This window comes from Parasteatoda tepidariorum, chromosome 9 (genome assembly GCF_043381705.1).
Source record: "Parasteatoda tepidariorum isolate YZ-2023 chromosome 9, CAS_Ptep_4.0, whole genome shotgun sequence".
NCBI classification, from domain to species: Eukaryota; Metazoa; Arthropoda; class Arachnida; order Araneae; family Theridiidae; genus Parasteatoda; species Parasteatoda tepidariorum.
This window is the reverse complement of record NC_092212.1, coordinates 61,730,479-61,757,574: the sequence shown is the minus strand read 5'-3', so window position 1 is coordinate 61,757,574 and position 27,096 is coordinate 61,730,479. Positions and strand designations below refer to the sequence as shown.

At 28.7% G+C, this 27,096-nt stretch overlaps 1 protein-coding gene across 40 annotated transcripts in view; it reads left to right on the top strand.

Moving 5' to 3' along the window:
• LOC107450600 (chromosome bows) overlaps positions 1–27,096 on the top strand; it is a 190,303-nt gene that overhangs the window by 69,843 nt on the left and 93,364 nt on the right. For 8 of the 40 annotated variants that reach the window (XM_071184991.1, XM_071184982.1, XM_071184979.1 and 5 more), the window contains exon 1: positions 15,716–17,061. The exons of 22 other annotated variants lie outside the window; for them this stretch is intronic. In XM_071184991.1, coding sequence (XP_071041092.1) covers positions 16,050–17,061 — 1,012 coding nt within the window. In that variant the 5' untranslated portion in view covers positions 15,716–16,049. Of the gene's footprint in view, positions 1–15,635; positions 17,062–27,096 lie in introns of those variants that run through there. 10 more of the 40 variants (XM_071184983.1, XM_071184989.1, XM_071184990.1 and 7 more) reach the window with 4 other exon arrangements.

Genomic DNA, 27,096 nt, shown 5'->3' with positions numbered 1-27,096 from the left:
AATCTTAATTTTGTATGAATATTTCCACTCAAATTTAAAATTTGAAAAAAAGTATGGAATGCAATCTGAATTGATTATTTTTATTTTAGAATTGTTTTGTTACTTAATACATGTTAAAGTTTTAAAAAAGGAAAAATTACACTTCGGCCAAGTTTTAAAATAGAAATTAAAATTAACTTTAGGCCCAAGATCAAATAACTAATCTTCACATCGACAGGTAGACAGTCACCACTCTCATCAGACTAAGAACAAAACAGCATAAAAACATGAAAATCTCTGCAGATGGGACTAGAAAATATCAAAACTGTGGCAACTGTCTTAATGTTGAACTCAAACCATATCATGTTTTTTAACTGCCCTGCAGTCGCTGCAGGCCTTCACCTCTTAAACTACCCTACAGAAGAAGATTTATATTCATTTAATGCCATAGAAATAGCAAAGACTATTCAAGCACACCATGAGATATGATTCAATGGAGGATATGACACTAACCAACCAAAATTAACTTTCGCCATTTTTTAAGACTCAAACATTAATTTTTGGACTAACTTTTCAAAATGAATACTTTGAGTGAATGTTTATTTATTTTTTTATGTTCGATTAAGTTTGGAAGAATTGAAAGAGTTATTTTGTTCGAAACCTCGAATGTGTATCGCTACATTTTGCTGTCTTGACTTTAGTGTTTTTGTGAAGTTTATTGAAATTAGTTTAAAATGTAGCTATTAAGTTTATATATTTTATTAATACATTTTTTAACTAGAACCCTGTGTTAATGATCTGATAAGTTTCTTAACTCTAAAGTTTACTTCATAAAAAAATAATATACTAAGCATTATTGCATGCAATTTTATAAAAGTTTGGGTTTTAAAATTAGGGAATCCAGCTGTAAAAGATAAGTTGATCTCTAAGTCCTAATTTACTTCTTGTATGAGATTCTATCGTCGCTTGGTTAAATTCACGAGTTTCGAAAAAAATTTCATATGTCTATGTTGTCTTGTTGGTTGACTTTATTACATTCTTTTTAATTATCATTTATATATAAAACTTAATGCTTTTGGAGCTGCAAATGCACACTTTAAGTTGAGTATCTTTTTTTAAAAGTTAGTATGTAAGTATATTAATTGTTTTCTTTTTGTGCAAAATAGTTTTACATGCTTTTTTATTTTTTTGTGGTTTGAGACAGTTTCAAACTTTTTGTTCTTTTTTCACTTTTATGCTTGATACTTATTTGTTTCAAAAGACCATAAAAATTATTGTTGCCTAAGATGCTTTATTAATTTTGGTAAAAGATTTTTATTTAGATTTAAGGCTGGTAAATTTTCCTGCCATTGTAGCAATATTATTTCGATTTTCCAGTATGACTCTTGATCCCTTTTTTTGCTAAGCCAAGTTGAAATGTCCTGTCAAACTGATTTTTGGAGCGAACTTTCTTTTGTTTAAATTTTTCGCGTACTTGGATAGATTCATCAGACTTCCAATGTCAAAAAAATTCCTAGAACATTTGTTTTAAGCAGAGTTTTACAACAATATTGAACTAAGTCAGGTTTAAAAAAATCTAGAAAGAAATCAATTTTACCCAATTTATTTTTGCAGTTAAATGTACTTAAATATTATATTTTTGACTATGCTGCTTATCAATTTCCGGTAGCCTTGTTGTAATTTTATTGAGACAACTGTGTTTCTTGCTCTGCTTGCTATCTGGTTATCAAAACTAATGGCTGCAAATTTGTAACATCACATTATTTAGTTTGTCAATTTTTTGTTTAACTGGAAATTTTGAAAAATTTTTGTGGCAAATAATAAATGCTCTTTGAAATATGTTATAAACAAAGATTATACATATTTATGACATAGCTTAAGATATGTTTCTCCTAGTATACCCAAATCTGCCTTTCGTGCCATTAAACTTTCTTTTTGAGCTTCTGTGATTATTCTGTTTAATTTTCTATTTAATCAATTCAGCTATAGTGCAGCTTTCAGGAGAACTCCTCCAGACACCTGTCTTGCTTCCTGGCGGGTACTATGGTTACGATTAAAAGACCCTTCAAATAGGGGTGTGTGTGTGGGGGGGGAATAGTTTTGTCTTAATCTTGATATTGGCTGGCGTGAGTAAACCACTTGACACTTTCTTTCTTCCATTTCACCACCATTAGAAATATGCTCTTGCTTGTTACCATAGTAGCAGACAGCCTCAGACTTTTAGTCTGGAGTTCTCCTCAAAACTGCCCTTATTAATACAAAATTAGAAGTAAAGGACACAACACAATTTTAGGAGAAATCACAGTTCTGTAAATTCATATTGTATTTATATGTTACATTTGTTTGCTACAGTATGCCTTATTTTTTCCCCTCAAGACTTTCAGTGTGTATTCATAGTCTATCAAGAAAAACATAATCAGATATACATTGGGTGTCTTACAAGATTTATTTTTACTTTCGCTTATTTAAAAATAGCGTTTTTCAACCACTGAGCTATATTTTACTAATTTTCTTATCTTCACTATGCTGACATTGCATCATCTTACATGAAGTAAAAGTATAATAATAGAACTAAGGCTTACTTTACTGTTTCGTTTAAGCTGAAGCTTCATAGGTTAATATTTGTATTGCATTAAAAAGAAGTTTTGGAAAAAAAGGGGACACCATATTAATAGAAGTTCTTGAGTCTAGGAGGTCTACTTGTCATGGTACTACTACTATATCTTGTTACAGTGAGATTTTCTTGGATATTATTTTTACAAGGTCACTGATAATAGTGCAACCAAATGGCCTACAGAGATTATTGTTGTTGAATTTTCTAAATAATTTGTAATGTATTCATGAAGAGATGCTAATTTCACAGTAAGGAAGAGATAAAATTGTTCTCAAGTATGTATGTAAACAAATAAATGTTTGAGATTTCATCATTTATGGCTTATGCAGATATTAAACCTTAGCTGAACTAATATATCAGTTATTTTTTATTTATCAAAACTATAGTCTTTCTGGGGTTTGTAGTCATCCTGATATTTCTTATTAAAAATATCTTGCCCTATTTGCTCTGATATTCCTAATTTTTGTGTGTGTTCAGAATCTCCCATTTCATTAGAATACAAATGTTGGTTTTTAAAAAATAGATTTGACGAATCAAAATATGTTGATTTTTGATACATATTTTTATTTTATTGAATAATGCTATTAGAAATCGCAAGATTCGATTGTACCAGTTTATGATCTGTCAACTAATTAATTATGTGGTTCATGCACATAGCCTTACGCACAGGATTCTTTGTTTAAATTTTTTTTTTTTGAATTCAGGCTATGAAAAAGAAATTATTAACAATTTCATGTAATCAAATATTTATAGTGATGCATTCAGGTGTCATATGTTTATTATTTTTAACAAATTTAGTAACAAATCTTGTAGGGCGGACTTTAGTAATTTCCTAATTATTAATTCGTCTCTTTCATCTGATTCTTGAAATGATTTCAATCAACAATGCAATAATCATATAGAATTTTATGTGATAAATTCAGGGAACATGCATGAGGATTACTTTTGTACAAAGATGTGGCATATTTACATTTCAAGATTATTAAAATACCATATTAGAATTATTTGATCAGGAAGAAAATCTTTAACTCAATTAAAGATTTGAATTGCTCATTAGTATGAGGGAATATTGACTAATTGACATAGTTTATTTTTATTTAATTGAACAGGTCTATAAAAATGGTTCATACATTAATTTGAAATGACTGAGTTGTTCTGTTTAGGATCGGGCAAAATTAGGCTATATCGCTACTGATCAGCTGTGGCATTTTTAAAGAAGCCACTTTTAAAACATGTGGCCATTTTTTGAAAGATGGGAAAGCTTTAAAGGATCAAATAATCTATTAATAATAAAGAATGTAATAAAATATTCATAATAATTCCATATTTATTAAAATAATAATAAAATGTTCATTTTTTGGAGAAAAAATTGGCAAACTGAAGGCAATCTTTTTACAGCCATATGTTATATTTAGTTGTCCTGCAGCAAGTGCTAATAATTAATTTTGCCAAAATATGTTTATCAGTCTGGTTATTCTAATATACTGGTCAATATTGTTAAAGTTATGATGGAAACTGTAAAAATTTTCTGACTTAAATTAAGTAATTCTAAAATTAAAGATAGTTATTATTCTTTTGCGATAAAATTTGCTTTTATTGTACTTAAGTAGAGCAAGTTATACTTTGGTTTGTCTTTTTTAAAAGTACTCTATATGTATGATGTTCCGAAAAATGTCAAGATTTTTTTGAAAAAAAGTGTCCTAATTTGTTTTTTTTCTGAGCCTGAATTCTACTATTAGTGGGTGTTCTTTATATTAAGATAGTTTTATAGAATTATACTAAAAATATTGGGCAACAAGATAAATTTTAAAATTAAGAAATGAATAGGATGCATACTTTGTGTACATGAGATTTCATTAAATAAAATTATTAATACAAGTAATTTCGTTGATGTATGCATATTAGACCATATCCATACAATAAACTTTTTGTAACTATATTAAGGTTTCAAAATTTATTTTAAAATAACCACTTCAAAGTGAAAATAATTGTTTAGACATTATAAGAAAACATAAGCACACAAGCTGAAATTACTCTAACTTTGGCTTTAAGGAAGCTTGGAACATTTTATTTTCTATTTTAAACCTTATATGAGAATTTTGATAACTTAATGAACATTCTAGAATCTTGAACATTTTAGAATAAAACAGCATGACTCTTTAATAAATCATGTAACAAACATCATTTTATTACATGCGATTGAATTTCAGTGATGGTTGAGGCTATCGAAAAAAAGCAAGATTTAATTTAGATCTGTTTCCAATATAAGATGGGTAACCTATTAAAATTATCTATCTTCAATTGTTATCTTCAAACTTACATTAAACTCCATAGTTTTTTATTAGAGAAATGTGATATTTTAATGTAGTTCATGCCATAGATCTTATAAATTTTCTTTCATATAGATTTTGAACAGCAAAACCAAATGTAACGTAAAGCTGGAAAAAAAAGTGGGAAAAAATTGTAAAAAAGCACTTAAAATTGCCAAAACTTTTAAACAAATTAGAAATGGTAAAAAAAAAAATTGTTAAAATTATAAAGAAATTAACATCGTACCTCTTTTTCAGCATACCAAATTCTGTAGTTTTATTTCAACAACCTGTAGAGCAGCCCGTATGGTATTTTCACCTACAAGTTTAAAAGTTGATAATTCTCGAACTAAAGATCGAAAGTTAATTTTATTCCATCTAATCCCTCTACACTTTTCTACACATCTTAGCAGTGGCCCAAGCTCTTGGGCGCATTCACTTAAAAAAAAAAAAATCTCTCGTCTAAATCCCCCCCCCCCAAACTATTATTTAGTGTAAAAACTTTTATTTAGTGTGAAAATTCCCCCCCCCCCCAAAGCTTTAAGTGGGCACAGGGGGGGGGACCCCTGCATCTTAGTAGTTTCAAGTTTCTATGTCTTATGGTTCTTGCATAGCAAAACAAAATAACGTTAAGTTGAACACTCAGAATGCGAAGAGACATTTAATGTAGACATTTTAGTCCAGAAAGACATAAATTTTTAGTTCTCAGCAGCGCCATCGATTAACGAACTTTTGAACTAATTTTGAAACTCTGAAAAGAGAAGTTTTAGTTTCATATCTGTACATATTTCTCACCTAAAGTTTTCTTTAATTAGGATTTGAAATTATTGCTCATTTTTTAGGAAAGACAATCAAATTAGAAAAGTTATTAGAAAAATTCTTTGCTTCTTTATTACTTAGTCAGCTGATAATAAGGTGTCGTGGTTCATAAGTCAAAATTTACAATTTTTTTTTTCTTTAAAAAAAAGAAAATAATAAATTCCGAATAATAATTTTAGAATATGCGGAGTTTTCATGGAAATTTTCCTCTACTATAAAGATAAATAAGTTTACTTTGTAAATTTCTTTTTTCAATACTTTTTTTCCTTCTAGCTAGGAAATTATTTATAGTTTTCTCTATAAATTCTAATAAATCAGGAACAAGAATCATCTCGTAGACGCTTTTAAAATTATAAATCATGTTTTCTCCTGTCTTTTTTTTATTTTTATTTATTATTAAATATCCTTTTAAAATAAAGGCATAGGATATCTATGAAAAGATTTAGTTAGATTTAATACATTCGATTTGATTCAGAACCCGTGACAAATATGGATAAAAAATTAAATGAAGTTTATTTAAATAAGTAAATTCAATTTCTATTTTTATAACAATTTTAATTATATTTTCAGTTTTACTTGATTGCGGTTTTACATTACGTTTCTCTCATGCCTAAGTTTTAGAAGTTTAAACCAGTTTTTGTTAGTTCCATCAGTTTTGACTCTTGTAATATCAAAAATTAGTTTTTGTCTCCAAAAAGTCAATCCCGGTTGAGGCATTGTCATTATCTTATTGTTAATTTTAATTCGAAAAAAGTGACCTAACGGTTTCGATTTTTGTAGCGGTACATTTTCCGAGAACCCAAACGATTTTAACAGAGAAAAGAAAAATGAATGCCGCCCCCTCACGTGCGTCTGCATTCGAATGGGATGGGTAAAGGGGGCGCTTAGCTTAAATTCAGGAAGCATAGGGCTATTAAAGAGCGGATCCCAGAAGATCAGTGGGGATCGAAGGTAGAAAAGGGAGTGTGTCACGCGGGGAAGCGGAAAAAATTGCTGGGTTTGTGCCAGAAATAAAACGATTTTTGCCAAGATATTGTTTTGCTGGATGTAGAATTTATTTTGGAATAAGTAACTGGTCAAATGTGTACTTTTATTGTGTAGTTTTATAAAAAAATTTATAAAATGAATTTTATAGGTTTTTTATTTATTAAAAATAACACTAGAAAGACTGAAACTTAGTATATGAGCAATTCTACAAATAAACGCCAGTTAGGCGGCCAAAAAATAATAAAAATTTTTTTTGGGAGGCACACTATTTCTACATGAATTTTCTTCTTCCTTACACCCTAAAGAGGCGAGAAAAAATCGTGAACCTGAAATTTTTTCTTTGTGACATACTTTAAATGTGACATACTCTTTCTGACATACTTAGATAAATCTGAGCCGTTTATTCAGATAAAACGATTTTTACATAAATATAATATTATTATAATGTCTCTCTAATATGTATTTATAGAGATTTCATACTATAAGATTATATTTTAGTATAAAAAAAAACTAAAAAAATTTAATCAAAGTTCGTAAATTGAAAAAATCGGGAAAAATTCAAAATTGGTATTTTGTCATTTAAAGTATGTCACAAAGAAAAAATTTCATGTTTAATATTTTTTCTTGCTTTTTCAGGGTGTAAAAAAGAAGAAAATTCATGTAGAAATAGAGTGCCCCCCCCCCAAAAAAAAAATTATTTTTGTTGTTTGCCTAATTTGCGTTGATTTCTAGAATTGCTCATATCGTCGCTTTTATCGCCGTAAAACTCAAAAAAATCGAAAAATGAGATATTTGGGTCATTTTGTGTAAAAAAAATCACCCTTTTAGAGAAAAAAAGTATTATCTTCATAGTTCAATAAAATTAATTTAGAGAGCAGATAAATCGTTATCGCATTGGCGTGATTAGCATTAGATAGAAATTGCTCTCCTGAAAAATTTGCTTTTTTGAGTTACCACGGTTTAGTTTCAAAGCGACGATATGAGAAATTCTACAAATAAACGCCAATTTTTATACTAAAATATAATCTTATACTATGAAATCTCTATAAATACATTTTAGAGAGACATTATAATAATATTATATTTATGTAAAAATCGTTTTATCTGAATAAACGGCTCAGATTTATCTGAGTATGTCAGAAAGAGTATGTCACATTTAAAGTATGTCACAAAGAAAAAATTTCATGTTCACGATTTTTTCTCGACTTTTTAGGGTGTAAGGAAGAAGAAAATTCATTTAGAAATAGTGTGCCCTCCAAATTTTTTTAAATTTTTTTTTGGCCGCCTAACTGGCGTTTATTTGTAGAATTGCTCATATACCTATCAGGGGTCTGTTCAGACATTTTGTGAAAGGTCCGGTTTTCGTGAAATTGTGAAAAAATTTCTCACATTCTTTCACCCAGGGTCCGCTTTTATGAATTTGTGCAAATAGGGTCCGGTTATTGCAAAAAACTTCAAAGAGTTTTTAAATTTTAAATAGATACAAGATTATACTCAACACAGTAAAATTATAATGAAAAAAAGAATTAAATTTTCAAAAATAAACAGCAATTGCTGCTTCTAAATTAGAGATGCAACATACAAATATTTGGTATTTAGCCTATATTGCTGAACGCAGAATATTAATTTCGGACGAATAATGGAAGAATTGTCTGCCGAAGACAAAAGCTTAATTCGTTTACATCCATCTTTCTTGTTTTCTGCCCTGGGAAGGGTTTATTTGATTAACAAAATTGCTATGAAGATAAACAAATTTGTGAAGGGTCCGATTGAAAGAAAAATCGTTTTGTGAAGGGTCCGTTTTTAAGTTAAAATATTTTGTGAAGGGTCCGTTAACGGACCCAAATTTCTTCTAAACAGACCCCTGCCTATTATTGCCCAAAAGCAGTCAAAAAGACTGGATTGTAAAAGAATAAATAATGGGTAAAAAAATTTGTTTAATATTAATTTTTAATATTTTTTATATTATTTACAGTTATATAATAAGTTATTTGTAAATATTAACAATAAAAAAATTATATGTTGTACAAAAATCTAATAAATCGTGTCATTATATACATCATTGTTTTTCTAATTGAAATTAAAAGCAGTCAAAATGACTTCCTTATGCAATCTAGTGTTAAAGAAAATGTTTATTAGTTTTTCTGCCGCGGCTACTTACGAATTTTTTAATTTTTCTACACTTTATTGAGGGGTGTAACTTTCTCGATCAAATGAATTTTCTCTTGTTAGAAAATTTATTTCGTTTAAACATCCGCTGCTTTCAAAACAAATTAAATGTTTTTTCTTTATTTTTTATGAAAACATAATTTCTGTAGTAATAAAGATCGAGGAGTAAATGATAATTCTTTTTATTAGAATTAAGGAGATTTCATTGAAGAATCGAAAGATAGAGCACGTTCTAGGCCAAAACTTTTCCAAATCGCAAATTTATAGTGAGATTTTCTTCATCAATATACTATTTTATTAAGAGTGTATAAATTAATTAGTGTGTAATCAAACAAAAAATTACTTAAAAAAATAGTGAAATTGACAATTAACAAAAATTGTTATAAATATAATAATATTTGAGTTTCCAAGAAAAAGGTATTTTTTTGCAAAAATATTTGCTCATTACAAATTAATTATTTTATAAATAAAACATTTTTTCTTTTAATCAATGCTATAAACTACGTTTGACTTAAAAATAAAAATGTTTGTATTCTTAACTAAGCAATTGCAATTGTAAGGGCTGCCGATAAAAAAATTTGAAAGAAATTATTTAGGTAAATTTATTTTATGTTGTGAAATAATTCCTGTGAGCTTATGCATTTTGAAAATCGTCCCTAAAAAGGGACTGTTAGCACAATTGAGTTAAAAACCATAATAAAAAAAAGAATTGAAATAAAATGATGCAATGATTGATTTGTTGTGTATTGATTTCAGCTTTTCAGTTGAAGAGGTATTTTTCTAAATTTATAAATCGGTGACTAGTACTACCTTTCCACAAAAACTAAGAATTATAGGATAATTTTTTTTATTGCAAAGAGAAAATATAGTTTTGTATATAGATCGATTCATCCAAATTTTACAAAGCTCTTTGTTCTAGCATTGTAAACAATCATTTTTAATATTTGTATCTTGTCTTACCATAAATACAAAAATACGGGATTAGTGAAAAAAAAATTTTTTTTTAATGGCTTCTTTTGTAGATCTAGAACTTTATCACCTATAAACACCACAGAATAAAGAATTTTTTTTTTATTGCGAAGGAAGATATAGCTTTGTAAAGGGAATGCTCGTTTTACAAAGCTTTTTGTTCTATTGTCAATTGGGGACTAGTAGTAATACTTTAAACAGAGCTCTCCCTAGGAATTAAAAAAAAAAAAAAAAAAAAAAAGAANAAAAAAAAAAGCAGGGCCGCTGCCTCTCAGTTAAGGGCTCTATAAGTTTTAAAAGGGCACTCATTCAACACCGTAAAAATTTTATCAAAATGTCTAATATTGTTGAATAACTGAATTTGATTCTCAACAATTTTTAAATTACCCTCTTATACTATTTTATGTGTATATTTCAAAAAATAATTATCTCCCATTATCAGAATGAAAGAAAAAGTTGAAGTCTACCAAAATAATTAAAGGCATGCTAATTGGCAATCTTTTGGCATAAATAATTTCAAAAGAAGTAAACTGAAAATTATGAAAACATAAACATTTAAAAATTAAAGCATAAAAGAATTTGGTAGGGCACTGGACCCATGTCCAAGAGGTCGTGGATTCGATCATCGCCGGCCGAAGACTCCCCGTGTAGTAAATGGTGACTGATGTACGTTAAATCTATCGAGTCTCAAAGGCCTCCATGTTCTCATAACAAATCAAACCTCTGAGGGTACTGATCCAGGAGTTTCCTTGTCTTCTGGATTTTTGCAAAATTACAAGGTTACGGAGTTAAACATTGGGAGTCGTAAACCCAAAATTGGACAACAAAATTGTTCAACGACGGATATAAAATAAAAGTATCCCCCTCCCTTAAAGAAGAGAGATTTCTAAAAATTTAACGAGTTTAGATTAGTCCTACCAAAGTAAATATTTGTAATAATAATCAGAATTTGACCTAAACACAGATAATTTTACCAGTATGTAATTATTATTTAAACAGTGAATTAAAAAAAAATGGAATATGAATAAAAAGGCAGTGTTTTTAAGGACAAAGTGGCCTCCTTTATGGAGATCATAGGGCAGGCACAACTGACCCCCCTTCTAAAAACGCTTAGGGAGAACACTGCTTTAAACACCACAGAATAAATAACTTATTAAAAAAATCTTTTTTTTATTTATTTATTTATTTTTTTAAATTTAAAAAAATTTATAGGTTTGTAAGTCTATCTTTCCTCGATTTACATTGCTTTGTAAATCCAATACTTCCATTACTTTAAACACCACAGAATACATAATTCTAGGAAATTTTTTTCCTTTTTCTAATAATTGTAAAGGGAAATTATAAAATATATTTCCTATGAAAGTGTGCATTGTAGAATAATGGCGTAGTCACAACTAATATTTATTAGCTCATTTAATTAATGACATTCCATTTCTAACTGCATTGCAAACCGAAATAAAATTTATGACTTCTTCCCATATACACATCATCAATACTTTAATTTTGATGACGGCTCGATTACAGTGGGCGTGTTTGCGGATAACTCAATCAAAAGCGATATCGTATAATTTAATCGCTTCTTGCTTGATTAGATTTATGCAAATTTTCTGTCGAATTTTTTTAAAGCCTTATTCTAGGTCAAATTGCTGCGTATATCTTTCAGATTGTTTTTAACTCATACTCGTTGTTTTGGAATTCGACACGAAGAAGCTTTGATTGTATATGATAGTGAACCAATTCAGTTTTTCTAGCCAGGATCCTGATTTTTGAATTAAGTAAAAATTGTTTGCCAAATATTAAGGTCTGATTTTTTTTTTTTAAAGTATTTTTATTATTAGAAAGGCAAAACAGAAGAAAGTAATTTTGATCTGTAAAACTCAGATCCGAAACAATGTAAGGATGCAAAATCAATCAAATAGGGAACCATAGGCTGTTAATAAAAATAAAAAGGAAGGTTTTGTGCTAGGATTATATTCCAAATTCTGAAATTAACGAAATTTTTCTGAGGTTAGGGTTTTATGAAATGTTTCTCGTTGGAGGTTTAGTTTTTTGTGAAGAATCCTTAAAACAAAACTTATCTTATTTTTAGTACCACTGTATGTAATATAGATGTTTCGAAATAAATAATCAATCTTTGCCTTTTTTTTAAAAAAAAAATTCATTCCTTTCCCGATTTTTTTCCCTCCCTTACTGTTTGAAGTTTTTACTGAAATGGTTGTGTTATACGAATCTGATATTCGATTCTTACGAATGAAAATTGTGCCCTAATTTTCACGTAGTATTAAAAAATGCTTAGAAAATAGTCAATATATTCTGAGTGTATGCAATGAAATGACTGCTTTTTTTGTACTTTATTGGATCAATCGCCCTGGGCGGCTTCTGGCCTTCTCAAGAAACTTTTTCAATGCTAATGTTCTTCACTTTTTTTTCCCGCCCTCAGTATCAGTAGTTCGTCCGCAGTACCAGCATTTTTCTGAAGCCTTCTAACCATATTAAATTTGATGTACCTTTTTTCGAATGCCTGTTTCTCTAACGTAGATTTTTTTTTTTTTTGAAAATTAAGTTACTCAAGTTTATTGAATAAGCAATAATCAAAGTATATTCAATATAGGACCATGTATCCACTTTAAAAAAAATGTTCTTGATTTAGGAGTGTGTTATCAAATCATTTCACTTTTATTTGTTGTATCCAATAAAATGTCAAAAGAAAAATTTTTTACTGATTTTTTACACATTTGTTTTTTTTTTGTTTTAAATTATAAATTAAAAAATAGCAATACATAAATTTTTTAAAATTTATTTTTACTTAATTGTGTGAAGCATGGTTTATTTAAAGATGTTTGGTCCATTTGATTTTTTCGTGTATCGAATTTAACTTGTAATAACTTTTTTTTCTAATAGTTGGAATCGATTAGAGAAAATGTTTGGCAAATTTTACCTTGTTACATTCTTTTTTAACTAATCGGAAGGTAATCCAACTTAATAGATATTTCTAAATGTAGTTTGTATTAATCTATAATATGCCTTCAACTAATGTTTTATAATTTCATGTGAAACAAAAGAATTAGAAAATGCGAAATTAGTGTATTTTTCTTTTTTGAAGAAAAAAAAAGTCTTGTTAAGGGTCTCTTAGTACGAAATGTATATTGATGCTTTTGAGAAATTTTTTTTTTCCGGACTTGAAATATAAAAAATAGGGAAAGTAAATATTTGCTCTTTAATCTTTATCGATGTTTTCTTTTTTATCTCTGACAGTTACAGAAAGAAAATATTTTTGTGGTTTTTTTCTTCGTTTCTATGTTTTTTTTCTTTTTGCTCCACTTACGGAATTATATGAATGAAGTAAAAATCAAACGAAAGAATATTTTTTTTCTTTTTGGAATGTTATCTTATACTCAAAAGCTTGTCATGATGTGATTTGAGTCATATTTGACTTGTTTCCGTTTCTTTACAAAGAAAGTTTTTATTATTTTTGTTAAATAAATTTTAAGGTGCTTTAGTTGTTTTTTGAAGAATTTAGTATGATTTATTTTAGCCTGACATCTCTTCTCTGGCACGATATCCAACGAGATCCAACTTATGTACTGTTCATCATATCTATGCATAGATATAAATAATGGTTCAATTCTTATACTTCCAATCCATCAGTTCGAAATTGAGAAGTCAGTGTTTCGAATCGGTTTTGACTAATTCTATTCATGAGTCTTATATCTCAGTGAACTTATTTCTTCGATTTGAACCTCCTTGATGAGATTTTAACCACCTCTCGCTTAAATTTAACTAACATTTAAAAAAAAATTTAAGAGTCAAATAATAATAAATGCAGTCTATGAAACTCATTTATACTCCCGTGAAAAATGTTTTTAAACACAGTATTTTTTTTTCTTTTCGTTTGTCTGCTTGAAAAGAGACATGCAGGAAGATACAGAGTCGAATCTCGCTATAGTGAACTGTTTGCGGACCCAGTGATAAGTTGTTGGTTCCCTATATAAAAATACTTTAAAAAAATCATTTTTTAACATATGACAACATTGTTGTTAGAAATAGTGATATCGATAGTACGCAATTTTTTTTTATACATTATTAACAAATGAAATATATAATAAAATGTTAAAAAGATGGAAGAAATTAGTGATTTTCGATTGACTACAATTTGATTTTATATAGAATTTCCGGTGGTGACCAATGTAGGTAGCAGGGGTGACCAATTTCCGGATCAGCAACGGATAAAGAATTCAGTATTTTCCTGTCCTCATTTTCGACAGGGAAAACGGATATTTAATGACGATTTTACTTTTGAGATAAAATATGCGGAGTTTATTATTCTTGATTATGGAGGGGCGGGGTGTAAGAAAAAGGATGTGCTGCATTACAACTTTTTCGCTTTAGTTTTAATTTAAAAGTGAAGAACATTGTAACATGTCTATTTGGCATAATGTAAAGAAATGCCGCCATTTTCAATAGCAACTTCTTCAATTTTGAAATTAAAGAAAGTAAAGAAGAAAAAAAAAAGAAAACTGAAAATGAAATTAGAGTTCATTATAAACGAACTACCAATTTTTCAACTGTCCGCTATAAGCGCATGGAATAACATCAGAAAGTTCAAAAGAATCATGAAAGACTACTAAAATGTTTACTACAACAGAGTGTTCACTATATATACCAGGCTCATTGCAGCTGCATTTGACTGTATTTATTGAATTTCCTTGAAAGCAGTGAACATTAACTGATTGATTATTAAAAAAAATCGTAATAATTCCCCCCCCCCCGAAAAAAAGTTACAATATTTGTTATTGAACTTCTGCAATTTTTAGCTCCTCGTAATTTTTCTTCTTCAAAATGCTGTCTAATAGGCAATAGCTTTTGAATGTTTAATTTAATATTTTACTATAGAAAAGAATACTGTTTCCATGTACATGTTGACATTATATTATCACACTTAATCGCAAAAGGATCACAATATTTGCTTTTGTGACTTTTTGAAATTATTTTATCAGGTAGTCATTTTATCACAAAAAAATCACAATATTTGTTATTGAACTCCTGCACTTAAAACTCTCTGTAATTTTTATTTCGAAATGCTGTTAAATGGGCTATATTTCTTGAATTGTTTAGTTTTTATAATATTTTATTATCGAAAATAAAGACTGTTTCCCTGTACATGTTGACATTACATTACAGTAATTTTATCACAATATTAGTTAATGCACCCATGCACTTTAAACTCTGCTTAATTTTTATTTTAAAATACTGTTAAATGGACTATTTTAATATTGTACTATAGGAAATAGAACTGTTTCCCTGTACAACCGTGCAATTCGACGCAAATGCTTCACGATTGATTTCGAAAAAAGTGACTTGACAATTTTCCTTCTATTACTAATTCTGAACGCCGAAATAGAATCTCTAAAAACTGATTAAACAAAATTTATTTTTGAATTTTTATTTTATTATTATTATTATTTTTTTTTGCAATATATAGCTTACTATACAAAGATGCCAAAAATATATAAAAATCTCAATTTTGAATTTTTTGTCGCTTACGGTTATTTTTCAATTGTACGGCAGTGTGCATGATGAACGCATAATGTTAATATGTTTTTAATTGTACAAGAGAAGACTATGATGGAAAAAGAATTATTATTTTCCACCTAGAAAATATCCTTATTTTTTAATAAAGCATTGAGAAATATATATAAAAAAAAATCGCCTCTAGAAATAATTACGGAGCAATTTTTACACCGCTCCCTTAAAGATTCCGCTCTTCAATGATCGACAGAGCGCTCTTTCTCTCTGATAGGCCGTCGCGAAGACCTGAACAGCTGGGGGGTGGAGCGACAATGCCGTAGACCGCGGTGTGAGGGAGAAGGGGTGACAGAAACAGTGTGCCTGCCATTCCAAACAGCGTTGTCGTAGCCTAGTTTACAAACAAACGGGTGAAAGTGTTTTCACTACATAGCACGATTCTCAAACGGCATGCTGACTCACTGGATGCATTTATATTTTTATACCCATTCACATTTGCCTGTGTGTCAAGGATACCGAGTGTGATTTACCGGTGACAGCTTCTCGATTTGCATATATCGGATATTGTGTTTGGGAATTGAAAAGGAAATATTTTATTGATATTTCTTTTTTTTTAAATAAATACTCAATATTTTATTTAGTATGGTGCTGTAATTTAGTAGAGCTTATTGTAATTCATGCCAACAACGACGCCAAAACAAGAACCGATAGTTACTAATGGAAGTGCACTTAGCAACGATGCGGCGGTGTGTTTGTCAACATCTAACAACTCGACAAACGGCACACATATCGAACAACACCACGATGGCAAAAGTTCCAATGTGGTGGCTCCTGCTCAAGCCGTGCTGGCAGCAAGTGACAGCGTAGATACTTGTGATACCAACATGTTAATTAACGAATCTGTTATCTCCAATGGAGGTGGCATGGCCCAAAAGCATACTTCGGATCATAGTGATAATAACATTAGAGATGAAATGGCCCAAAAGTATTCCACAAATCATATTGATAACATAACTCTGAAGCATTCTTCTGATCTTAGTGATAATGGTATAGGATCTGCACCTTCTCTAAAACATCCATCAGATCATAGTGATAATAGCAGTGGATATGCAATAGCTCCAACATATTCCTTTGATCAAGATCATGGTGATAATATTATAAAAGATGCATTTGCCAGGAAACATTCTACAGATTATGGATACAATAGTGGAGATGCAATGGTACAAAAGCATTCCTCAGATCATAGTGATAACTCATCTTCTCTTAGTGATATTCATTTTGAGTCTTCCCATAAACATGGTCCAACGTCCAATTCGTCCACTTCTGTTAGATTTTCGGAAGACAGTGATAGTACTTTGTGTTCTTCTGATAACGGGTTAGGTACTTTAACTAATAGTGCTCAAAGTAATAGTAGTTCTAATTTAGAATCTCCAACTGAAGGAGCTGCTGGTGCCAATCCAACCTTGTGGTTGGGTGACGATCAAATGCTGTTGCTCCCCGGTAAAAGCAGATCTGAAGAAATTGATTCGAATTCAACCAAAAGTGAGACTAAATTATTCGAAGGTTTGTTGTCTCCCAATGGCACAAATATATTATGGGACGAGGATACTGATTGGATATTGCTATTTGATAATATGATACGATATGCTGATCGGCATCAGCGCACCACTCGATCTTGTGGCTGTAAAGGTGAGTTTTTTTAAAAAATGTTCTTTTTTGAAATAGCTGTTACATCTGTTTTGTGTTATGGAAGTTTGTTGAACATTAAATTTAGGTTCATTTTTTCGTTAAAACTATAACACTTACCTCTTACTGTATAGTGTATTTCCGAAGACCAAAATTGAAAAACGCGCGATGTAAAGATGGGTAGAACGTTATTAGTATTTTCCTCTTTTCAGTCGCCAAATACTGATCACAAAGTTTTTCATATCAGGGGTATGTTCATTAGTTTAATATAAGATGGTAATTGTTTAGTTACGATGAAAAAAATCCTTTGTTTAGTTATATCACTAAATGAATTAAGACTCAATTAGTAATTCTCTGTCGTAGTAGAACTTTTTTTTACCTTTATGATTACACTGTAGATTAGCTTTAGTTAGATACAGATGTTTATTTTCTTACGTAAGAGGTCGTATTTATACAAACTAATTCGAATGTTACTTAAGCACCTAACAGGTTAAAGGGGTTTTTGATATGCTTATTTTTGTTGACAAGGGTATAGGAGGAGTATGAGCAATGTTTATGTAAAATATTGAAATACTTTTATTTACAAAATCTTCTTAAAAAGGAAAATAAAAAAATTTAACAAAAGGAAATAATACTTAGAAAAATTTCTTATGTGGAATGAAAGTTTATTTCGGCCGATGAAAAAAATTAAAGAAAATTTGTCACGAAAGAAGTTTCAAGGTCAACAGTTTTGAACCACAAGCGGAAAATTTAAAAGATTCCAACAGAAATATTCTTCTCAAAATTTTAAAAATTAATGAAAATGTTATCTTTGTTCAATGCGAAGTTACACATTTTGATTACAGCTTAAACCGAAAAAAATATTACTGTAGTAAAAGACAAAGTTGAAGCAAAAAACAAGGGGGCGTTTCAAATTTCTTAGGTAAGCATGGGAGGGTCTTTACTTATTTTTGCTAACAAGGGGGAGTCCGAAATTACCGAAAATATGATCACGTAATATTGGAACTGCCCATAACAGAAATATCTGAGGAGAAAAGTTGTTAGCATTTAATTTTGCTGACAGGGTAGGGGAATTTAAACAATTCTTACAAAAGCTAATAAATTTTCTACATCGTAGAAAATATATTAAATTTTTTAAAAAAAAAATCAGAAGAAAGATTGCTATATAATTTTTTATATATTTTTAAACATATTTTTTAAAATAATCTAAAAAAAATATTTTGGAAAAAAATTCCATTCGAACAAAAATATCATGATATACGATGATAATATCATGATACTTGCTTACGATGATAGGCAAAAGTCGCTAGCTGCTAAAGAAAGAAAAAAAAAGAAACGCGTACGTAATATGCTGACATTACAATAAATAAGTATTTTGGGAAGGAAGGGGTTTGTGACTTCCTTATTTTTGTTGTCAGGTGGATTCCAAGCAATTCTTACATAAGCTAATAAATGCTAATCTTTAAAAATATATTGCAGGATTCGTACTTGTCCTGATTTTCTTGTTCAAAAATATTTTGTCCTCATTTATCCTGATTTTTTAGCTTTTTGTCCTGATGTTCTTGATTTTTATGTGCATTGTGTATATACGAAAAGTGTTGCGAGTTTTTAAATTATAAATTTTAAGAATCAAAAGATTTATATTTTCGATATTTTTTTTTAAATTTTATTTAATAATAGTAACTAAAATAAAATAAAAAATCAGTTATTCAAGTAGTTTATCTTATGAAAAAGAAACTTGGCACAAATTACAATGGAATTTTTTATACATTACATTTTACTATTGCAAAATCAAAAGTACTTATTTTGATATATTTTTTAAAATAGTGGTTTAATAGTCTATTGATTAAAAATAGTGGTTTCATTTCTCAATATTTTTTTTCCATTTTTATTTTGATTATGTTACCATGTATTACGTTTATCTGTTTATTTTTATATACATTTATTCTTAAGTATGTAGATTATGCACGACTTAGCTTTAAAGTAATTTATTGTTGCACGAAAATATCAATTTTCTTTTAAAATTTTATATTGAGAAATTATTTTAATTTATGAAGTCAGGAAAATTTAGGTTTCGAGATTTCTCACTGTATGTATGTATGCGCATAATTGCACCGTTTTTTAAATTCATTTCTAATTAACTTATTCCTGACAAGTTAAACGTTGAGGTTTGCTTTTTATTTCCTTTCTTCTTCTTCTTTTTTTTCTTTAATTTTTTTCTTGTAGTGGACTGGTAAAGAAATATTTTCTAAGAAATATTGTAATCCTTTTCCTTCCTTATTCCTTTTAAATATAGTTTAGTAAATATGTATTGCACTAAAAAATGAATTTATTTTTTTTCTAAAATACTCTACTGACTTCAATTTTGCACCACTGTGAAGCCTGTATATTGCACATTGCAGAAGTTTTTAAAATCGAAAAAAATTACATTAAAAAAATACATTAGCATTCATTGAAAGCTATGAATCATTAAAAATATACTTTTGTGACACTTGATTCTGCGATAATTCCCCCGATAAATTTATTATTACTATTATTTTAACTTTTACATTAATCGAATTCTGAAAATCACACTTCTTCTGATGTTCAAGTGAATAACTTGAAATTTATAGAAATAAAGTAATTGATAAAAAGAACGAAAAACAATTTATTGTTTTTTCATTTAATAAACGATGAATAAAAATCAATAATGACTGTTTCAGAATTTAAAACCTAAGAGATGAAACTACATTCAATGCACCGTAAGTCGGATAGATAATAGTAGCATCCGACCCGGAAATCAATCATATAATCAATGAAGGACGTTGGTAATGACTTTTTTTTTTCCTTCCTTCATTTTCAATTGTGAGGTAGCTTCACGCCAGCTCTTTTGATGCTACTTTACTTATACTTGTCGTAGTTGATAGTTGAATGCTGATTAAAATTGTTCTTGCTATTGATTGGTTATAGAAGTTGTATAGATTATGAGAAAAAAAAAATCAAACAGTACAGTAATCCCGAAATGTTTAAGATTTGTTAGAATTAAAAGCTATTTTTCTGTACCAAGTTATGGACATAAAGAAAGTTACTGAATTAATTTAATTATCACGTCGAATACTTCATTATTTTCCAAAATTTTCTTCAAAGCGTTGATAGGACATTATTTTAAATATTTACTTTTAATTTTCGAATACGATTACATTTTTATATAATACAATAAGAAATGTTATTTTAAACAGCTGATCATTTTTTTTCTTCAACTTAACTAGTTATACAATTGTCGGAAACCTTTTGCTAATGAGAACTATGGTGTTTAATTTGTGAACAAGAACTAAATTGCATATTTTCAAACTATTGGTTAGTGACTATTTTTTGACAGATGGGCAATTTTGTTTTTACTGATAAAAAATTATCTTGTTTGGTGATGAATTCTGACAATATATTTTGCCTAATTATGTTAATCTTTAGAAAAGAAAAGAAAAGTTTAATCATATCTTTTTTTGGAATTAATTTTGAAATTAAAGAGAAAAAAAAAGATGTAAGTATTTAAGATGTAAGTAAGTATAAGTCAAAAGAAAATATACCTACACCTTGTTAGATATTAATGAAAAATATATATTTAGTTTCCAGTCATAATATAATGCAAGAAATTATTATGAATATGTGGCATTACGGAAAAAAATAAGTCATCGAAAAAGAAAAAATAATGAAAAGTAATTGCAAATCGAAAAACGTCATATTTGTGTGTAACTTGCTTAAATTAATACGGAATTTTTGTGGATAGTATTTTAATCAAACCTAAATACTTAATGTTAAACTACTTAACTCAAATTAATACTCACAGAAAATACACACGAGAATCATAGAAAATATGGTGAATACCATCTTTTAATAATAAATTGATAATTATTGACAATATTCATGATGGTGGTGATAATTATGATTGATAATTCGAAAGAAAAACTTTTTTTTATGAACAATCCATCACCATCTGCGTTCACGTACATCAGTGATTTGACAGATAGGCGATGTAATACCTTAGGCAAAATGTTCTATTCACATCTTTGATTCAACAGAATTAAATCTTTGGGAATGCTGTTAAAAAATAAATTGAAGAAATAGCAGGGGTAAGAAAATTAAACACGAGTTTTTATTTTACACGCTGAATGCCGAGAAATTTTAAATATTCCCATTTAAGATTTAAGTTTATTGCATGTAAGGAACGAAAGGAAAAAAAGCATAAATCTTTCTTTATTTAAAGTTTATTTTCTTTTGAAACGCTAATTCTGAGTTATATAGTTGGAAAAATATATTTTTGATTCTCATGCGTGAAACCGCCCAACTAACCTTGTCAAATGGGCATAGCTTGAAAAAACCGCCAAAAGGGGGAATTTTTTTTCTTTTTTATGTGAGTATTTGTGTTCCTTATGACCTTGTGTAGAAAATATATTTTAAAATTCTTTTGTTCACGATGTTATTTTTTGCATTGCTTTATATTATATTTATTTTCTTTCTTACTATTAATAGTTGATAGTATTTGCTAAGAATGTGTAAGAAAGAGGAAGATTTGCATATATTTTCAAGTTCCTTGTATTTTATTGCTTTTTTTCTCCTTCTGACTGTAACTGTGCAAACGAGGAATAAGTTAAAGTGATTATTATCCGAATACAAACATTAGATGGCATATGCGTGAAGGTCGTTTGCATATGCAAACGATCTTGGTTTTACAAAATGTTCTTTTAACATGTGCAAGTTATGTTTGCCAGTTGTTCCAGACATTTGTCAAAATGCTTTTCAGATCTTATGAAATGTCTTTATTGTTGTAGAATTTCATATGCGTTAATAGAATTTTAACAAAAGCAATTATTATTAATAATTAAGGTTTGAAAGTGACGATAAGTAATCAATTTCGAAAATGTATAACATATATGATCGTCTTTTCAGTAATTCACAAGTTGTGTTTGTACATAAAACGTTTTTTGCATGTGAGGACCTTTTGTACAATTTTTATTAAAATATATTTAAGTTTATTTTATTCAAAACAATATGTTATTATTGTCTTAATATGTTCAGTAACTCTTTTTTTTTATATATATAAATTTTATTTGTGCATATAATATACCAGAGCCTTTTATCTCGATCTGATTCCACCGTAAGTTCTGTATATGACGCGTGAAATAAACTTTTTAAAATTAACAAAAAATGCAATTTTTTTATTACTTAGTTTGTTTACTTTAAAGATAGACGATTCTTTAAATAAATAGTGCAGTCAAAATCATTCTCGGAATAAAATTAGATGCTATTTACAGTTCATAGGTGAATAATATTACGGAAATGTAGTTGGTGAGTTGTGTTAAATTATCGCTCGTCTTAACTTATTTATTGTATAAGTAATGAGCTTACTCTTTCTCCTTCTATTAAGGGACAACAGAGTTAATGTAAGATTAAAGAAAATAACTTAAATTCTTGTAATAAAGCTATCGGCAAAATTCGTTTTGTGATTAAAATTCTTTGAATCCGGATTTGTCGTTTTTTTATTTTTTATTTTATTTTTAATAGTTGAAATTTTGATACAAATTTATAAGTTTTTTTTTTTTTTTTTTTTTTTTTTTTTTTTTTTTTTTTTTTTTTTTTNTTTTTTTTTTTTGCTTTGTATAGATTTAATTTCGTGTTTGTTTTCTGTTGGCAGAAGTTCAGAAATGTGCATACTGTTATGTAGTTTTTAAAAGAGGCCTGGAAATGTATAGAAAGATGCAAACGATTTATAACGATTAACAATTTGAAGTGTGTTAACGGTTGTTGTAGTTTAACGAAAGGGATTTATAATGTCCTACTTCATTTTTAAGAACAGAAGTTGCTATATCTATTCTAATATATTCTAAATTGTTTCCTTCCTTCAGAACATGATCATGATTTTGTCAACCACTCTGCTGTATGTATTGCGGAAATATTTAATTGTCTCTATATATGATGTAGATCTAAATATGGTGTAAAAATTTGACTGTGGAATTCTCTTTTTATATATTTTGACCTGTTGATTATAACTGCGAAACATGTTGATTTTAAATTATAATTTAAAATCTACGTAAAAACATATATCTTTGATTTATATGTTTATACAACTCCTATCTAAAATGGAATTCAAGTAGACGTTTAAAGAAGTGTTTATCATTTATATGTGTCTTTTTTTATTAAATTCTTATTGTAAAGGGGGTTGAGATTTATGCTTTATGCGCATCTGACGAAACTCAACATTCAGCGCATTTCCATTGCCTTTCTGCGCATTGACCTGTTGATAAAGGTCCGTTTATGTTTGTCTAAAGCTTTACAAAAAGACTTGTTGTGTTCACTTGCAATGAATGCTCCAGAACATTAACTTCGTTCAGCATTATGATTTATTTTATTTTCTTTCTTTCTTTATTTTTTTCTTTTTGAGAATGTCGTAATTTATCCTACGCTTTATAATAACTTTCTTGAGATTAAGCATTTTGTCTTGAATTCGCAGAATTTATTCAACTTCCTTTCTAACACCTATTTCTCTCTCCCCCCCCACTATTTTAAATATAGTAAAAACCACTTAAATTCGCTCCTCTTTTTATAGGCGCCACCATAATTTCACCGTTGGGAAGGCTGAAACTAAATGGCATAATTAGAGTTTAGGTGTTTGTAAAAATCAAGTTTTTTAATTTAATCGATTTTTAAAATTTAAAAAAAAAATGTACACTTACCAAACAAATCTTTGATAACTTGTTAGTGCCTTAATATTAAGTTTTATAAAATACAATATCTAATATATATAATTCTCTTACGTGGCTCCCAAATTTTGGCTGTATTTCTTTTCCGCCGGTGGCAACGTTTGCTTTGTTTTGTTTACGTTACTATTTCTCTTACACGGCGGCAAAAAATGCCTCATTACAACTCCCTGAATGGCAACGCTGAAAAATCGACCAATGATTGCCGCTGAAAATGTCACATGCCAACATATAGAGCTTTTAAAAACGGAAACTGAAATAACCAGTGAGCATCAGATGCGGCAATCTCATACTATTAAGCTAGGCAGAAGTGAGTAGTCTTTGTCGAAAGATCACTATTTTAGTATTTTGTCGAAATGATTGTTTTGAATTCTTAGAATTTTGTGCATTGTTTTGAATTCTTAAAATTTTGTGCATTTGCAATGTACCTAAGTTAGTAGCGAGCAAAGCGAACCATATAAGATTGCGTAGCAATTTTCGGGGGTTGTCGAGCGTTAGCGAGCAGGAGGCGCAGCCCACTAGTTATAACAAATTATTTCTAACTAAAATGATGAAAATTGTTATCTAATCATTGAATGCATGGAAACATATTTATTTTTACTCCTGCTCAACAGCCTCATGAATTCGTAAAGATAAAGATCTTATTTGTCAGCTAGACATCAAATGAAGAATAAATTAATTTAAATCAGAAATCGTCAAATTATCAATTATAATAAACTATTTTTGGGAAACAATTCTTCATTATTTGTAAACACTACTTCCAAAGTTTTAAAAGCATTCATTTTTAATTATTTTAACACTTAATGGGTGTACAGAGATGCCAGATGCTCCAGACACGCCAAAATAATTAAAAAAAACGATAAATAACTAAGTAAATTTTGAAAATATTTGACTATTTTTGCCTGCTTTTTAAAAAGTATAGCATGACATAAGTACTATAAAGTGGTGAATTATATAAGCCTACGAATTATGTAGAAATAGTGGTGGATAAAAATCTACTAAATTGAATTTATTAAACCAAGAATCACGATTGATAAACTATCAAAATTAGGGGAATATTAATTTTAATTAAGGAAAATACAGTCGGACCGAACTATAGTGAACCGGCTGTATCCAAAATCGTAGCATAATGCAGTAGCATTGTTAAAAGGTGATTGCTATAGTTCTTGATTTGCTTTTTAAATTAATTACTACACCTTTGTAGAGTAACGAAGAACACGAAATATCTTTGTAGTGAATGTCGTCTTATAACGAAATTTTTAATCACGATGTTAAATATAATTTTAAATATTCTACATATTACGAAGTGATTGTGTCCCTATAAAGAATTTTTTTTTTGTTTATCTTTTCATTTTCCAACCTTTTTGGTATTTTTTAAATGTTAATCTTTTTAATTTCCTTCATTTTTGATAAACGTTGCATTTAAAAATTGAAATTTCTGTGCAACCAATTCACTGTCTCATGTTCCTGTTTTTTTTTTTTTTTTTTTTTTTTTTTTTTTTTTTTTTTTTTTTTTTTTNTTTTTTTTTTTTTTTTGGTACCACTGGTAATATTTATTCCAACGAAATGACCCATTTAAAGCAATCTTTTATAATACTTATAATTTCCTTTTTAATTAAGTTATAATCATATGCTTTCGAACGTATAAAATTAATTAAAACTTTTGTTAAATTTTCTTTTAAATATCTGAAAATTTTTTGAATCCGCTATAAATGAATTATAAATTTCTTAGCTGTTCATCATAGGCGTGTGAAATAAACAGATAATTAACAGTTCTGACGGGACCATAAAAACTTTTTATATCGGGCTGCATTAACTTATAAAACAAAAAAGAACAATTAGAAAATTATCTTTGTGTGTTCATGTTTCGACGTTCCCGAATCAATAATTAAGTTCTCTTCTGCCATCTCGTTCTTTTGTCCTCCTGGTGGAACAAAAGGCTTTTATGTCCAAACCTAATTCCAAGAACGTGGAAAGATGTTGCTCAATGTGAAATTTTTTTTGAAAATAACCGTATCTAGAGCATCAGTAAACTTATTGCGTTCTCCCTTTTGCCATTTTTTCTCTCTTTATTATTGTTTATGATTCGAGAATGCAAAAATGATACAGGGTGTTTCCTTTAGTCACTAGAAACTTGTGATCTAAGAGCATTCATATGCAAGCCGTTTGTGATGGTTCTTTTATTATTTTCATTTGTAGCACACAAACCATTTTAAGGTGTCTTAAAAAACTTGCTGTGCATATTCTATTTTAATTAAAGAAACTAAACTAATTTTTTTAAATGGTTTAAATTATTTCTCGTAATACCTGAGCTATATATAAATAAAATCGGTTTTAATTAATTCACGAGTACGGCTACGGTTCACCGCTTATAAAAGGGCAGAACTTCAGATATCCATATTGGGCCCAAACTACAACTTTTGAAAAAAAAATTCCTATTAACCTTAATTATTTTTGTATTAATATCAAGTATTACTGTTTTTAAACTTGAGTGTATGAATAAAAAGTATTTTATTAACGATTGAAAATTTGAACAAGATATATATAAATATATATATAGGGAGAGTGTGAACTAATAGTAGGAATTGAAAAAAGCATTTTGAAGTTAGTGAATACTAGTGGACTGCGCCCCCTGCTCGCTAACGCTCGCCAACTTCCTAAAATTGCTATTTATTCAATCTTTTATGGTTTGCTTCGCTCGCTACTAAATTAGGTACATTGCAAATGCACAAAATTCTAAGAATTCAAAACAATCATTCAAATCCATGTAACAACTTCTTTTTTTAAAAAAAAATTTCATCTTTTTAGTAAATACTAAGTCATTAAAATCAATTTGAATTCAAATAAATGACATGTAATTCGTTAAACCTATTAGAAATGTGCTATAGTATAAAATCTTAAAGCGTAACAGCTCGACTGAGACTCATTTTTCAATGAATAACTAATGATAATAAAACAAATAAATTCGTGATATAAATCAAAAATCGTCAAATAAATTCGTAATACATAAATTCGTGAAAAAAAGCGCGTCCCACAAAATACTAAAATAGATATCTATCAACAAAGACTACTAACTTCTGCCTATCTTAATAGTATGAGATTGCCGCAGCTGATAGGGTGAATTTCGGAAGAGCTCTCTTTGGTTATTTCAGTTTCCGTTTTTAAAAGTGCTATATGGCGAGCCACCTCAGCTAGATTTGGCATGTGACATTTTTAGCGGCAATCATTGGTCGATTTTCTAGCGTTGCCATTCGGGGAGTTGTAATGAGGCTTTTTTTTGTCGCCGTGTAAGAGAAATATATATATA